Source organism: Rhizopus microsporus (assembly GCF_002708625.1).
Source record: "Rhizopus microsporus ATCC 52813 unplaced genomic scaffold scaffold_13, whole genome shotgun sequence".
Taxonomy (NCBI): domain Eukaryota; kingdom Fungi; phylum Mucoromycota; class Mucoromycetes; order Mucorales; family Rhizopodaceae; genus Rhizopus; species Rhizopus microsporus.
The window spans coordinates 208,865-223,905 of NW_019671928.1; the positions used below are offsets into that span (position 1 = coordinate 208,865).

The window sequence follows — 15,041 nt, forward strand, 5'->3', positions numbered from 1 at the left end:
TGAAGTAAGAAGTAAAGTGAACAGAAAGAACAACCAAAGGTTATTTATACTATTGTTATTCTCCTCTTCAGCTGTAAGGGTTGTTGTTAATATAGAGAGTTTTCTTGAGATTTTATAAGTTTAGGTGCTTGAAGTAACCATCAGATCTTTTAAAATTGATCAAACTATATCGTATAAAGTAAAGTAAAAGATAAAAAGAAGAGATAGGGAACTTTTATAACAAAAGCTTGCCTGTTTAGTTGAACAATAAGATAAAAATATGAATTGAATACTTTTTTTTTGACTACTACAGATGAAGATATTTATATCATTTCATTGTTTATGATCCCAACCTTTTCAAACAAAACAAAAGTTTTCATAAGACCGACAATATCACTTTCTTGGTTACAGTAGTGTGATTGCTTGTTCATTTTACAAGTTGAAAGGTATACCTGAAAATGAAAGGTAAAGATGGATAAATATTTAACCGGGAAAAATATCAAAAAAGAAGTACCCAATGCGGGGGTCGAACCCGCAATCTTCCGCTTAGAAGGCGGACGCCGTATCCAATTTGGCCAATCGGGCTTCACATTTTCTGTTGAACATAAAAAATTATGTATTGTCATAATTTCACGTGACTTTCACGTGCTTTTCATGTGACCATATTTTATCACTTGTCGTTGGCAGCTAAAACGGAAGTTTGCTTTGTTTTCTTTTCTTTTCAAATACACACATTTGCAATTGTTAAAGAATCTAAATGTACATTTCAGCGAGTATCTTTGTTACTTCTCTTGATGCTATGTGAAATGCCAAGTTGCTAATGTTTAGCATTGCCGAAAAGAAATTAAATGTTCTATAAGTTAATCTTTAATACAATTAAGTTGAAATTTTAATGCTAATGTCGTAACCAAGCATAAATTCATGTGTATTAAAACTAAGGTAATTGTCATTACATTAACAAAACAAGTACATATCATTAGAATCAGATGTCCCAGTCATAAAACTAAGAATCCGTTTATTCCAGAACGGGTATAATATTGTATAAAAATACTAGTTTTACTGTATTTTTTGTCCTTTTAGTATTGCTTGATGTTACATCTTTTATGTTTGTTAAATGGTGTCAGTTTAGTTGTAGACAACAACTAGTCTACTGTAAATAGTCTATTTACAAAGATCTTTCTCAGTGTAAAATGAATATTTATTATAAGACCTAGGAGATATTTTCAAGATGCCATACTTGGTGCCTCGGATGTAATGACATCTACTCTTACAAAGGGCGCAGCTGTATTTTTCGGAAATCAATGTATGCAATTAAACCGATACGTCCCGCCTATGGATATCTAATCTGATCAGTGACAAATGTCAATCATGGTTGGTGTTCCTTAAACTTTAAATGTTCACACGACCTAGCGAATCACGAGTTTCCTTTTAGAGTCATTCCTCCCGTTTGATGTCATTTGTGTTATCCAGTGTGAGAAAAGTATAAATATTTATTTTAAAGAGAGGGGTGTTCTATGAGATTTAGTGCAGGTTTATGAAGGAAAATAAATAAATAAGTTTTAGTTTATAAAAGAGTTTCACCTAAGCAACATCTTGAGAGTGAACAACCGATTTGCACTGTTTGGAAAACTGCTTCAGGGTCTGCTAAGGATGGATTAACTTCCATTATATCAGCTGCAACCAATAATCCAGTTTCAGCTAATGCTTCACAAATATAATGACCTTCACGGAAGGTCAATCCACCACGAACAGGAGTACCAGTGCTAGGAGCAACAGTAGGGTCCAAGGCATCAACATCAAATGAGAGGTGGATAGGAAGATCTCTGTTGGGATTGATGTGATCAAGAGCCATTTCAACTACTTTTCCAATACCATATTTGTCAACATGGTGCATAGAAAAGGCTTGAATATTGTGTTCACGAATAATTCTCTTTTCGCCATCATCAACGTCACGTAAACCAATGTAAGAAAGGCGGTTTGTCTTGAGCAAGGGCTTAACCCATCTAAAGTTAGGGTGATCATTGGCAATACCAGCCAGGAAGCTGACGGGACATCCGTGAATGTTGCCTGAATCGGTGGTTTCAGGAGTATTGATATCCTAAATATCGTTAGTACCATATATAAATTTCACACGCCAAATATAACTTACAGCATGAGCATCAACCCAGATAAGACAAGCATTAGGATGAGCGCTGAATACACCAGAGACAGTACCCAAAGCAACTGAGTGATCACCGCCCAGGGTTAAAACGAATTTACCATCCTTTGCGCTTTGGTAGATTTGCTTGGATACGTGTTCAGTTACAGCAGAGACATATTTGGGTTGCTTCAAGTTGAGGACATCAGGATCTTCTTGGGGACGCAAGGAGTGAATGTCTTCGTTTGATTCATAGGATACTTTCCAGCCCATTTCTTGTAACTGATTAAGTAAGCCAAATTCAACTAAACGAATAGGACCATCTTCAACACCAGTGCGTGGTTGGCCTCCATTGAAAGGGACACCGATAACAGAAACTGATTTTTCCTTCAAGAACTTGTATTCAACAGCAGACATTCTATTTTTTTTTAAACCTAAAAAGAATGAGAAGATAAAAGAACGCTGCGTGCTTTTATAAAATAAAGATAAAAAATTTAGACCAATCAGGGCGTGAGAAAATAAACGACCAGTCACTCAACTTTATTTCTTTTCCTTAAATGTCATAAAGGGAAATTTTGATACTCATTGGAGCATCTGGATTAAAAAAGGGAGACCAAAGGCGATGAGCTAATTAAATTGTACCTTAAAGTTAACGTGTATATAGTTCAAGGTATTACGACAGAATATATGCTAATAGACAGTACTATTTCAATGGTAAATTCATCATGTGGATGAACTATATGTCCTTACATATACACCTTCTGCCTGAAAGAAGATAGGTGGTACCTAAACGTATTATACTTGACAATGGATGATGATAATGATGTCGGTTGGTCATCGGGGCACAGTCATTTGAATACATAATACACTTTTTCCGGAAAAAGTGTACTGTCAGCGCAATTCCAGATATGGTGCGCACACGCGCAGAGAGAGAGTGAGAAAGAACACTGAGGTTATCGAGCATATCATTTGCTACGCTTAATAAAGGTAATAAGCCTATTTATTTTTATCTCAAAAGGTACAAAATTATTCATAAAATCAAGCTCGCTTCATTTTTGCTACAACGCTGAGCAAGACGAGGATAAAAGTTATTAATTTAAGAGGAGTACGATAAGCCGTTAGCCATACAAGCCAAGGATGCTTCACCAGTACGAGGCTGATTATCTTAAATTTGCGATCAGTATAAGGTGGATAGCGCATACTGACAGTCCTTTCCTTGTTTTGCTTCTTTATTATCATGCCACGCTCATGTGTGAAGGTGTTGAAGCTCTTTTCCCCATGGTAACTGCCCATACCAGATGTACCTACTCCTCCAAAGGGAAGGCTATACTCTATTAGACCTTAAGGTTAGACCTTGATGTCATCATGCATTTAATCAAGGGACGTACCTGCTTGATGCACCAAACAGTCATTAACACAGACACCGCCAGAACGTGTGTTTCTCAAAACTATAGTTTTGGATTAGTTTCAGATTGAGGGAAAGAGGGCAAATTTTTATTCTTACCTTGTTCAGCCAGTTTCTTCTTTTGAGTAAATACATATAATGCAAGTGGTGGGTCCCTATGCCATATATATGATTAGCATAGAACTCTCTTTTTACTATAAGCTACTCACTTTCTGTTTACAAGGGCAATAGCCTCTTCCAAGGTATTGAAGGTAAGCACGGGTAAAATAGGCCCGAATATTTCTTCGCTCATTAAAGAAGGGTCATCAAATCGAACATTTGTAACCAGAGTAGGAGCCACATAGCGGTCTTTTTTATCAATTTGACCACCTAGAGCGATCTGACCACTTTTACGGTTATCCAAGATAGCTTGAAGACGATCAACATGTCTATCAGCAACAATGCGAGCATAATTATTAGATTCCTTAGGATTAGGACCATACCATTCATGAACTGTTTTCTTGAAGGCTTCAGTAAAGTCATTTAAGCGGCTTTTATGGATCAATACATAGTCAACGCCAATACAGATCTACACTTCATGTCAAGTAATTGCTTTTATGTAGTTTATTAATTTACCTGTCCTGCATTATAAAACTTTCCAAAGGCGATTCGATTTGCTGTCAATTGAATGCTAGCGTCTTCCAGTACGATAGCGGGTCTATTAAATGTTGGTTTATTGCTCTTGGGCGCATTTCTGTACTTACGATTTGCCACCCAATTCAAGTGTTACAGGAGTCAAGTGCTTAGAAGCAGCTTCCATAACGATTTTACCAACCATGCTATTTCCGGTATAAAAGATATGATTGAAAGGATTCTTCAATAATTCAGTGGACTCTTCAACACCACCATTAACAATACGATAACAGCTTGAGTCCAAGTATTTGGGGAATAGCTCAGTGATGAGTGCAGCCGTATGAGGCGCTACCTCAGAGGGCTAATTAAAATAGAAGGGATCAATATTACTGCTTATTTACTGTGTTCCCTTTGTATACCTTGAGGATAACACAGTTACCAGCGGCAATAGCACCAGCTAAAGGAACCAGAGAAAGCTAGAGCAATGATATTATTATTATGGTCAATTGAACATTTTCATTAATCTACCTGAACTGGATAGTTCCAACATCCTATGATAAGAACAACACCAAGTGGATCACGACGAGTAATGACTTTTTCGGATTTATTTATTAAGCTCCTGGGCTTCATTGTTTTATCCTTCACTAACGTATCCAAATTCTATAGACATTCATCGTTAGATAACACTAATGAAGTCAATTCAACAAGTTTACTTCAAGAAAATAAAGACATTCATCCAGGACGGGTGCAATATCCCCCGTGAATGCTTCGAGTCTAGGTTTATTCAAATCCTGTTTCAAAGCTTTATAAAATCTTTCTTCATTTTCTTTGACTAATGAATAAAGCCTTTCAAGTTGCATCTTTCGAAACCACATTTCTCTAGATTTGCCTTTATATATAATGGATAAAGAAGTTTATTGGCAAAGTATGATATTGTTTTTTTTACCAGTAAAGAAGATCTGTCTGACATGATCAACTGAATCTTGAATCGTATCGAAGCTTGAATAGTTGAGTATCTTTGACATAATGAAGGATAATTTAAAAAAAAGAAAAAATAATAATAATAAAACAAGGGGACTTTTTATAGGCAAATGCAGTCTTTTAAACACACACAATATGTAATAGGTTTTTGTCCAAATTAAGAAAATTATGCGTCTTGATGTCTTCTTTCTAAAAATGCTTGTCTTAGGATCGAGTTGTTTGTTGTATAATAATCATTCACTTCTTCCATTTCTATATCCTTGCCTTCTTGCTCCCACCAACGTTCCCTTTCTTCTGGATTACCAAATCTTTCAACATGAATAGAGTGTAAGACTCGATTGACATTTTCATAACTAGAAGGGGGTGTCTTGGTGGATATAGTGATCTTTTTGATAACTGGGTATATTTCTCTATTGGTTTCCCTATCTTGGATGTTACTTCCAGTTAATACTTTATACATATATACTCTTTTTCCAACTTTGTTACGTTGATTCAGGCTCAAAAGGCTTAGATCGTTTAAAGGCTGTTTCTAATGATTCAGTCGAACGAGATCTTTTTAATGAGTTGGACATGTGCACAAGTAAAGGTGATAAAAGAGGTGCATCCCAGAATGAAGTTGACATGTAAGGAAAAAAAAAGTATAAAAATATAACAGTGGCGTATTTAAAATAAACGCGTCATCTCTCTTTTCTGTCTTTTGAGCTTCTTTAAGCAAATGCAAAGCACGCCCCACGCAAGGGATTTTTATTTTTCCTTTTGATTGTCAGAAAGTGTTGCTTATGCAATGATTTTTTTTTCTTTTTTTCTTTTTTTTTTTTTTTTTCTTTTTTTTTTTTTTTTTCCTTTCTTTTCTTTTCTTATTTATGCTTTCTTCTTTGGCTCGTTCAACCTTGAAAAAGATGATTGTTAAACCAGTTCCTTGCCTTCAAGACAAGTAAGATTATATTGTACTTATTATGTCTTTTTATTCATATTTTCAATAGTTATGCATATCTTTTATTAGACCAAACGTCAAAAAAAGGTATGTACTATGAAGCTTCATTCATAAATAATAGTAACACGATCAAAAAGCTGCTGCCATTGATCCTGTTGAACCAGATAACGTGTTCAAAGCACTTGAATCCACTTATCCGGATTACCAATTATCCATGTAAATAAGGGTTATATCATACTTTGCTTTTCAAACTCATACTCCTTTCACAGGATCCTTACAACACATCACCATTGGGACCATGCGGGTGGCAACACCAAATTTTTATCCAAGCTAAATGTCCCCTGTTATGGAGGCTCAGATCAAGTCAAGGGCGTGACACATGTTGTCAAAGCCAACGAAACGATTCAACTCGGCAATATCCAAATCCGTGCTTTGGCTACTGCAGGACATACCATGGACCATATTTGCTACTTTGCCCAAGAGGATAATGACCATGCTGTATTCACAGGAGACTGGTAATAATCAAAATTTGGCTCAAAAAGACTATATCTCAAATATCATGATAGCTTATTTTCCTCAGGATGTGGTCGGTTCTTTGAAGGCTCACCCTCAGACATGTGGAACGCGTTCAGTGAGCTCTTGAAATTACCTGCGGACACTCACGTCTATTTTGGTCACGAATACACACTTGCCAACCTAAAGTTTGCAGCCCATGTTGAACCCGATAATCAAGACATTAAAGATAAGATCAAATGGGCTCAAGAAAACAAATGCACGACTCCTTCAACATTGAGTAATGAAAAACTGACAAATCCTTTCCTGCGTGTTGAGTCCATCGGCCATCTTATTGACCCTTCATGTTCATCTACCATCGAATTGCTCGGAAAACTTCGAAAGATGAAGGATAACTTTAAATAAAAAACACGGACAATTTATTACAATGCATTATGATTAGTACTACTACTGTTGGTGGTATTAGTTTGACTTTTGACAGTGCTGGTACTGTTGTTATTACTACTGTTATCGCTTTTGTTGTGGTTATCTCCAGCTACTCCTGTAGAGGCATTTGCAGCAGCTTGATTATTAAGCTTTTCCTTCTTTCTTGCTATACGTCTTCGCGTATATCCGTTACTACTTTTTTCCATAACATCATTTGAAAACCGCCTCATTTTCACTTCCAATTGATTGCCATGTTGATCGACTGTAATAAACTTATCGCCATCCTTGTATCCACCAGACGTGTTTGTCGAATGACTGGGCGTTCCTGTCGGACGCTGAGAGGGGGACATGCTTCGAGGCACAGGCTTTGCTCGCCTTGTCTCAATAAAGCCTTCTTGAATCGAGGGCTCTTCTTCAAGTATCACTTCGGGAGTACTGGACTTGGGTATAAAATCACCTTCTAGTAAGGCGTGATCACGTAGGAACTGAGATAGCTCTGTCCAGCCTCCGCCGACACGAACCATGACCATCTTGCTCTTGAGCACACGACAGTAGGCCATCTTTGGGTTCACGTCACCAAACCAGTATCGGCCGACTTCACCAGGAACCATCTTGACCTTCACTCGGTAGGGCGCATTGTTTACAATGCGTCCAATTTCCATATCAAGATCATTTTCAGGGTCTGCAACATATGAGTTCAGTGGCGGTTTGGCATGGCGCGTTGAAGGCCGTGGCTTAACATGTGTAGCTGATTTTGAAGGCTGGTGACGGCCAATGACGGATAGTCGCAAAGAACCAGATGATGATGAGGACGAGGTGCTGGGTGTAGGTGACAATCGGTCAGCAGCACGTAGTAAAGATGAAGCCTTACGCGTAGGTAATGATGACTTGCGGATACGTGCTTGCTGCTGCTGTTGGTACAGTTCTTTGCTATCGATTGTTCGACTGAGCTCGATTTTGCGAGTCTTGTATTGCTTTTTTAACAGGTTCCAGCGCTTTTCGAGATCACTCAAATAGCTTTCAACAACATCTTTTGTTTCTTGTGTAGATATTGGGTGTTCTTTAGCCAATTTGAATGATTTCACAATGTTGCTTTCATAATACTTGAAGCGGGCATCAAGTTCAATTAGTTTGGCTTGCAAGTCTGCACGTCCAAGGCCGTGGCCCATCAGCGTTACATGATGAGGAACTGCTTTACCGATCGCTTCTTCTAGAGAGCTCAACAGGATTTCAAGGTCGTCAGTGGTTGTCAGCAGCTGACCAAGTTCAAGCGCCTTGTGGAGTTCTGCTTTCTTTTCTTCAATGCTGTCTGTCAATCGAGCAACGGCATCTTTGGTCTCTTGGTATTGGTGTTTGAAGGAATCACCTTCCTGGCATTGAGATGTCATCTTTTCAAGCTCTACTATCTCTTGCTCTATTTGATCTTTAGTGTCTTTTTCAATTGTGGATAGGCCCTTCAAGTAACCCTCTACTTCAGCTTGTCGAAGCATACGAGATAATTTATCTGCTCCATTGCGCTCTTCCGACTCCACAACGATTTTGATGTCTGAGTTTGGTACAGTATCTTCGTCCAACTGAGGTACTTTGATATTGTCAAGGTATTCTCTTGTTTCTGCTAATAGCATAATAACATGTTTGATTTTTCGAAGCATAGCGATACCACGCATTGTTCTTTGAATATCATCTGCCATCTCATTTCTTGCCTGCTCCAGTGTATCCCATTCCTCTTTGACGACCTTGGCATTTTCGTTGGCTGCTGCCACCAAGTCAGTCCATACACCTTGCACACGAATTTCAGGTATAGGCATGTCGTTGATACTTTCCACCATTTTCTCAAATGATGTCATTACAGGCTTGAAATCGGCCATTTTTTCATCTAGCGCCTTCATACTCTCTTCAGCATTTTCATCATGTGGGTCTGTCTGTTCAATGGCTTGGTGGCACTGAGTTACCCAAGTAGAAATGTCTTTTGAACTCTTGATTTGTCCAAGGAGTTTACGAATCATTTCTTGAACACCTGTTTCTGCTTTGATAGCCATATCAAGTTTATCAAACGCAGCTGCAAGTTCGTCTTCCATAGGTTTTATGTCTACTGAATGATCATTCTTTAACTGAAGCAGAGCGGGTCGAATGATTTGTGCTTCTTGATTACTATATTCTGCTCGTTTCGTTTCCAAGGTAGATCCTCGTTTGTCAAGATAAACCTGCTCGAGTTTGTTTGTAGTATCGATTACGTGTCTAATCGCTTCAAGGTCTTTTTCCCACAACTCGATTTGTTTATGAACATTTTGGCTAACAGCAGATGTTATAGTTTGGCATGTATTCAGACTGACTTGTCTTTGAGCTAGTTTCAACTTGTCAGTTAACAAACGCTGAGATTCGGTTACTTCTTGACAAAGTTTGCGTTGTTGTTCCTCGAAAGCGTTCATGTTGCTTCTGGTTTGGCGAGCCTCATCTGGTGCCTGACAATGTAGGTTTTGTGCAGCAGATAGTAATGTATCAAGATTGCTGAGAAGATCAGAAAGTTGCTTTTCTTCATGGTCAAATAGCTCAGGTAGCTCTTCCAACACTGTACTTTCATCAAATGCTTCCAATGTCTGTACAGTTGCCTTTAATGTCGCTTTTGCAGCATCAAGTTTATCAAACAATACAACCCACTGGCCAACTTGTTCAACTAATTGGTTGGCTTGCACTACATCTCCTTGGAGTTGTTTCCATTCATTTTCTAAGCTCTGTTGCCGTTCATCCATTTCGGTCAAACTGTTCAACTGAAGGAACTTGTGGAATGAACGAAGTTCCTCATACTTGTCCTTTCGGCCTTCAATAGATTCGCATATCTTGTTATAGACTTCTTTGATTTCCTTGATGGGATCAGCCTTTTCTTGTACAGAGCCTTGGTTTTTTCGGAACTCAGTTACTGCTTCCTTTGTCTCTTTCAACCATGATTCAAGATCGTGAGCGTCAGCAAGATACTTTTGCTTCCATCGATAATTATTGGCTTCATGTATACGGCACTGCATGAACCCCTTAAGGTCATTCAGTGTCTTTAATACCTGATTCATGTCATCATCATTTAAAGCGCGGGCCTTGATAGGTTCGAGTTGTTTCATTTCCAAAGCCTTGACACGTTCCTGCCAGTCTAATGTAACAGATTCTGTAATATCTTCAACTTGTAAAGTTGTCATTTCTTGCGTCAACTCAGCACAGACAGTATTGAATGCGCTTACCAACCGAGTCCACTCAGCACGGCGAAGCTGTTCTGAAAGATCGTCTTTGACTGTCTGCACGTGCTCACATAATTTTCGGTACTGCGCATCCATATCCGCTTGCATTGTCTGCAGCGTATCGTCGTCCTCTTCCATCAGGGCCATATACTTGACTAGAGATGCCTGAAGGGCTAAGATGGAACTGGAGTAGGCTAGAACAGTCGACTGAATAGCTGCCACTGCACTGACAGAACCTTGTAGGTCTTCATCTACATTCTCTGCCACTTGATCAATAGCCATCCACTTGGACTGGATCCATTCCTTGACTGTTGTTGCTTCGGCTAAGTAACTAGCTTCAGCAGCGCGACGACGAGAGAGCTTTTCTTTGCTTTCGAGAATAGATTGAAGCAAGCTAGCAAGTTCCTCTAGTCTTACGTACCGTGCTTGAATCATATCGGAAACGGATGTGTTGTAATCTACGTCATCCTTATCGTTACGAGGCAGTGGATGGGGAATCGTCTTGTTCAACTGGTGCACATCAGACTTGTACGTTTCGAACGCTGCTTCGAATCCTTCTTGAATGCCATCAGCAGCCAGGAATTGAGCTTTGAGTGATTCTGCTCTGTTTTCGAATTCTTGGATACGAGCGAGGCAAGCACGTATCATTTCTGTCTGACGAAGAACTTCGTGCATGAATCCCTGAAGACCCTGCATACGGCCCTTATTGCTCTCAAGTGATGATTTACGTTTGTTTGTAGCTTCTGTCAAGTGCTTCAACCCAGTAAATTCATCCAGCAGGTGCTGGATTGTTTTTACGTGTAGAGCAAATGTGGACTGAAGCTCGTCTAGACGCTTGCTGCTCTCTTTTTCATCAACTTGCTCTGATTTCCAACGGGCATAATCTTTAATAAAAGACTCTATCTCTACTTCAAACTCACTACATGCCCTTAGTTCTTTGTCAGCATGCGATTCCCAACGATGGCGTGCGTGTAAAAGGTTGATTTCGGACACTTGTTGGGTAAGTAAGTTCTGTAGCTTGTGTACCGATTTCTTTATATCAGATTGCTTATCAAGCACAGGCACCGGTTTACTGCTATCTAGCGCGTCAAACGCCGATGTCATATTGAGATGAGCGATCTCTAGAGATGGTAGATCTTGATTAGCATACTCCTTCAAGATCTTGTCGTGTTGCGTCAATTCTTCGACAAGTTTTTCAAGCAGGTTGTCCTTATGATTCGTGTCATCCTCACGAGATAACCAAAAGTTCTTTTCGTTGATGGTGTCACGAACAGATTCTTGCAAAGTCTCTAATTTGTGTACGTGATTTGCCAGCAACGATTCCCAATGAAGGCGAGTGTCATAGCATTTAACTTGGTGAGTAAATAGGACAGAGAATTCTTGGAGCTGTTTATAAGCTGACTGCAGTAAGCTAGTAGGTGCCATGAGTCGATGTTTATCGATTGGAGCCTCCAAGTCCTGAAGTATCTGGATACGCTCGATGAGGGGCTGATACTCTTTGTCGTTCAAGGCTGAAACTTTTTCTGACAGTGCATTAGCATCAAGTTTCGTACCGGATATATGCATCGTGGTAGCATAAAGCTGGTCTTCAAATGTATACATACTCATGTGCTGTTGCTTGATCTGTGCCATAGTTTTGGTTAGCATTGTCGCTTTCTGCACACAGTCTTCCAGTTCTTTTCGATGCTGAACGGCAGCTCTTAACTGGGACAACAGCTCTTTCAATTGGTCAGCCATGCCTTGTAGGTCCGTATACGTCTTGAACACGACGTTAGCAATGTCTGTACTAATTTCATCGTCTGCTGTTGATGGTCGTGTCGCCCGTGCCTCTTCGTTGCATTGAGGGTAAGGGATTTGCGAGCCTAGACTAGTCCAGATATCAAGCGCCTGATGGCTGTATTCGTTTACAGCCTCCTCCAGTTCCACATCGTCTTCCTGACTGTACAATGGATCGTCAAGGCGTTGCTGTAAGTCGATCATCAGTTTTTCGCCTTGTCCATATAGCTCAGATGCACGTGCCGAGAACTTTTCTAGAGCGATATGTTGATCTAGAATACCTTGGGTGTATAGACAGAGTTCTTTAAGATGAGCAAAGTTTGCGGTTAAAGCATCCTGTCGACGCTTGACATGCTCCGCTGTCAGGTTGTTATCGTCAGCTACAGGTGTATCATCTTGCTTTATCCTGCTGAAGCCTTCGATAAGAACATGAAATTCATGTTGAAGCTGATCAAATTGTCGAGATTCAAAGGTATCCACCTTGGCCTGAATGTCTTTAAACTCTTGCTCAACCTGGCTCCAGTCTGACATGGGATTATCTTTAGGACGCCATTGCGCTTTCTTTGCTGTAAAGTCCCATATATTTGTTGTCATACTTGAGATCCACTGAGATGCCTTGCTGTACTGGCTTTCCCAAGAGATACGCTTGGCAAGAGTATCTAAGCCTAAACTGCGAGCTGAAAGAGCCTCGTCCAGTTTACTCAGCTGCTGTTCAAGTTTTTTCAAACTCTCGTTGAGTGTATCCATATAGGACCGATGGTGTGGTGAAGCATGCAGTGCGTGTATACTCTCATGCAACTTTTTCACATCATTCTCTTTAATTCCTTTCAGCTTGGATACCTGACCATCGCGTTCTTTACGTAAACGCGCTAAATCGACTTCGTCCAGGGCACATTTACCAACGAACACATCTACTTTCGCCTTAGCCAATGCCCGTAAACGTTCATCTACCCAGCCTGTGAGACGATTAATTTCGTCCTGTAGTTGCTTGGCCCGTTTCTGAAGCTGAAGCGCACGTCTATGTGAGCTCAATGCCTGATCGAGAGCCTCGCCAAGTAAGATCAACGCTGATTTTCGAGCCCCCACAACCATGCGGATGGTTTCATTAGCATCTTCATTATCTTGTTGATCACTTGGATGCGTAGTGTCTGGATAAGGTATTCTGGTGGCTAATCCAGTGACTAAACGAACAGCCTTCTCTTGAAACTGATTGACCTTCTCGCTTAGATCTGGACTTGACAATAGTTGCTGTTCAGCGTGGGTAATCTCTTGACGCAGCTGTTCACCCTCCATTTTGAGCTCATCCGCATGATCCAAAAAATCAGTTACCATCAAGTACTGCTCAACAACCTGACGAGCAAAAGCGACACGATTCGTGAGCGCCTCAAACGCTTCCTCCAAAGCGACCTGTCTTGACTCGAGATGACTGGGCAGTTCCATATGACACGAATCATCCAAATCTTGATACATGTTGACCGTCGTTGTGAACTGCCCTTGATCAAATGCTGTACACTGTTTTTCAAAACCGATCAATTTTTCAATCACCTCGTTCTTGAACTCATTCGTGTGGGACAGTGTAGGTCTCCAGCGTGCCTCTTTTCCCATAAATGTCTTGACCTGCTCTGTCATGGACCGAACCCAGCCAACAGCTACATTATATTCCTGTTCCCAATAGACGCGTAAGGTGAGCATCTGGAGTTCATATGAACGCCGTCGAAGAAGATGCATCAATCGATCCAAGATCATGAGGGTTGTGAATGTGATTTCGATGGTAGTTGTGTCTGCCGGACTGAGATCTTTATCAGTTCCCGTCAACGCTTTCACGTGGGCTCTTAGACGAGCCATGTCCTGCTTGTCGAATGTTTCCACTTGTTTTTCCAGAGCTTCATGCTCCTGATTCAACTGTTCCACTTGTTTTAATGTATAATCCAATTCGACTTCATCCAGTGCTTCCACAGGTGGTCTACCTTCCAACAACACGATACGTTCTTCAATCCATTTCCGGATCCTTTCCGCTTCCACAAACCACACGCGAACTTCCTCTACCCATGCGCAAATTAATTTGTACTTGCTTACTAATGTCTCACACTGTTCCTGCTGGTCCTCGAGTTTTGGTAAAGAATCTAATAAAGCGCCAGCCTTTTGAGCCCTTTCTTCCAAGTCTTGTATGCCTGTGTCTGTGGTGGTTGTCTTGAGCATCTTGGCTTGAATGAATTCAAGTTCATTACGGATATATGCAGCTGTCGTTTGAAATTGTGTCGTGTGTCGTAAAAGCTCTCTCTTATGCAGCTGGTATTCAAGTGCGGCCTGTGTTGCGTTTATGGCTGATAGATTAGGATGTGAGCGTAAATAATGAGGTATGCATGCATGGAAATCTACAAGGTCTCGAGACTTGATCGTTTGATAGGCAGATTCAAAGTCTTCGAATGATGAAGGATGCTTGTTGATAATGGATTGTTCTTCTAATAAAGATGAAAAAGAGCCTACGAAGTGGGGAAGTTAGTTAATCGTTTGTTGTTGTTTTTTTTCTGGTTACCTTTTCTTTCAGTGGTGATGGTCCTGGATGATGTTACACTTTGCTCTTCCTTATTCAAAAAGTCAACGAGTGGATGATACAACTGTAATAGTTGAGAGAGTAATTGATTGGCTTTCTTTTCAAACTCCATATAGCCTTCTTGTTCTCTGTAAACGTCTTGTTGGGTCCTTGCCCACTTGAAAAGTTGGTGAAGCCAAGTGGTCGTGTCTGTTTCGAGGTCAAGGCCGACACGTTCTTTGAATAGTTCGACTAGTTTTACACGGTTCGGCTGGTTTAACTGCTGAATGAGATCAGGTACACTTTCGGAAAAGTAACGGTGAGCGAAACAGACTATGACTTTATCATCTATCCAATTCAGGTCAGATAGGACAGGTATAAGTGATAAGGTGGAGTATATGTCAAGTTCATTCTGTGACCATGCCAGCATGGTATCAGCAAGTGGTGCGTTCATATTAAATATATATAAAGAAAAAAAGAGAAAAGGAAAGAAAAGAGGATATAATCACAAGTAAAAAAGG

At 40.1% G+C, this 15,041-nt stretch overlaps 4 protein-coding genes and 1 non-coding gene across 5 annotated transcripts; 1 reads left to right on the forward strand and 4 right to left on the reverse strand.

The window, feature by feature from the left end:
- Positions 1-490: 490 nt before the first annotated feature.
- Positions 491-564, reverse strand: RHIMIDRAFT_t49. Its single transcript has one exon. It is a non-coding gene; the product is annotated as a tRNA-Arg (tRNA).
- A 979-nt stretch (positions 565-1,543) lies between these two features.
- On the reverse strand, positions 1,544-2,533 carry RHIMIDRAFT_204939 (Ureohydrolase; the record flags this gene model as incomplete). Its single annotated transcript, XM_023606795.1, has 2 exons — positions 1,544-2,077; positions 2,129-2,533. The coding sequence occupies 2 exons, from the start codon at positions 2,531-2,533 to the stop codon at positions 1,544-1,546; spliced, it is 939 nt and encodes a 312-aa protein (XP_023464278.1).
- A 538-nt stretch (positions 2,534-3,071) lies between these two features.
- On the reverse strand, positions 3,072-5,392 carry RHIMIDRAFT_31696 (fatty aldehyde dehydrogenase-like protein). The gene is made up of 10 exons (XM_023615086.1): positions 5,080-5,392; positions 4,847-5,022; positions 4,662-4,793; positions 4,553-4,609; positions 4,265-4,494; positions 4,137-4,218; positions 3,731-4,089; positions 3,621-3,676; positions 3,505-3,564; positions 3,072-3,447 (listed from the first exon to the last, which is right to left on the reverse strand). Exons 1-10 carry the CDS (start codon positions 5,156-5,158, stop codon positions 3,155-3,157), a joined length of 1,524 nt encoding a protein of 507 aa, XP_023464279.1. The 5' UTR covers positions 5,159-5,392; the 3' UTR covers positions 3,072-3,154.
- A 588-nt stretch (positions 5,393-5,980) lies between these two features.
- On the forward strand, positions 5,981-6,975 carry RHIMIDRAFT_31702 (putative hydroxyacyl glutathione hydrolase). The gene is made up of 5 exons (XM_023615087.1): positions 5,981-6,048; positions 6,098-6,135; positions 6,186-6,264; positions 6,318-6,563; positions 6,615-6,975. The coding sequence occupies exons 1-5, from the start codon at positions 6,014-6,016 to the stop codon at positions 6,964-6,966; spliced, it is 750 nt and encodes a 249-aa protein (XP_023464280.1). The 5' UTR covers positions 5,981-6,013; the 3' UTR covers positions 6,967-6,975.
- An 8-nt stretch (positions 6,976-6,983) lies between these two features.
- On the reverse strand, positions 6,984-14,974 carry RHIMIDRAFT_245087 (uncharacterized protein; the record flags this gene model as incomplete). Its single annotated transcript, XM_023610148.1, has 2 exons — positions 6,984-14,470; positions 14,524-14,974. 2 exons carry the CDS (start codon positions 14,972-14,974, stop codon positions 6,984-6,986), a joined length of 7,938 nt encoding a protein of 2,645 aa, XP_023464281.1.
- Between the last annotated feature and the right edge of the window lie 67 nt (positions 14,975-15,041).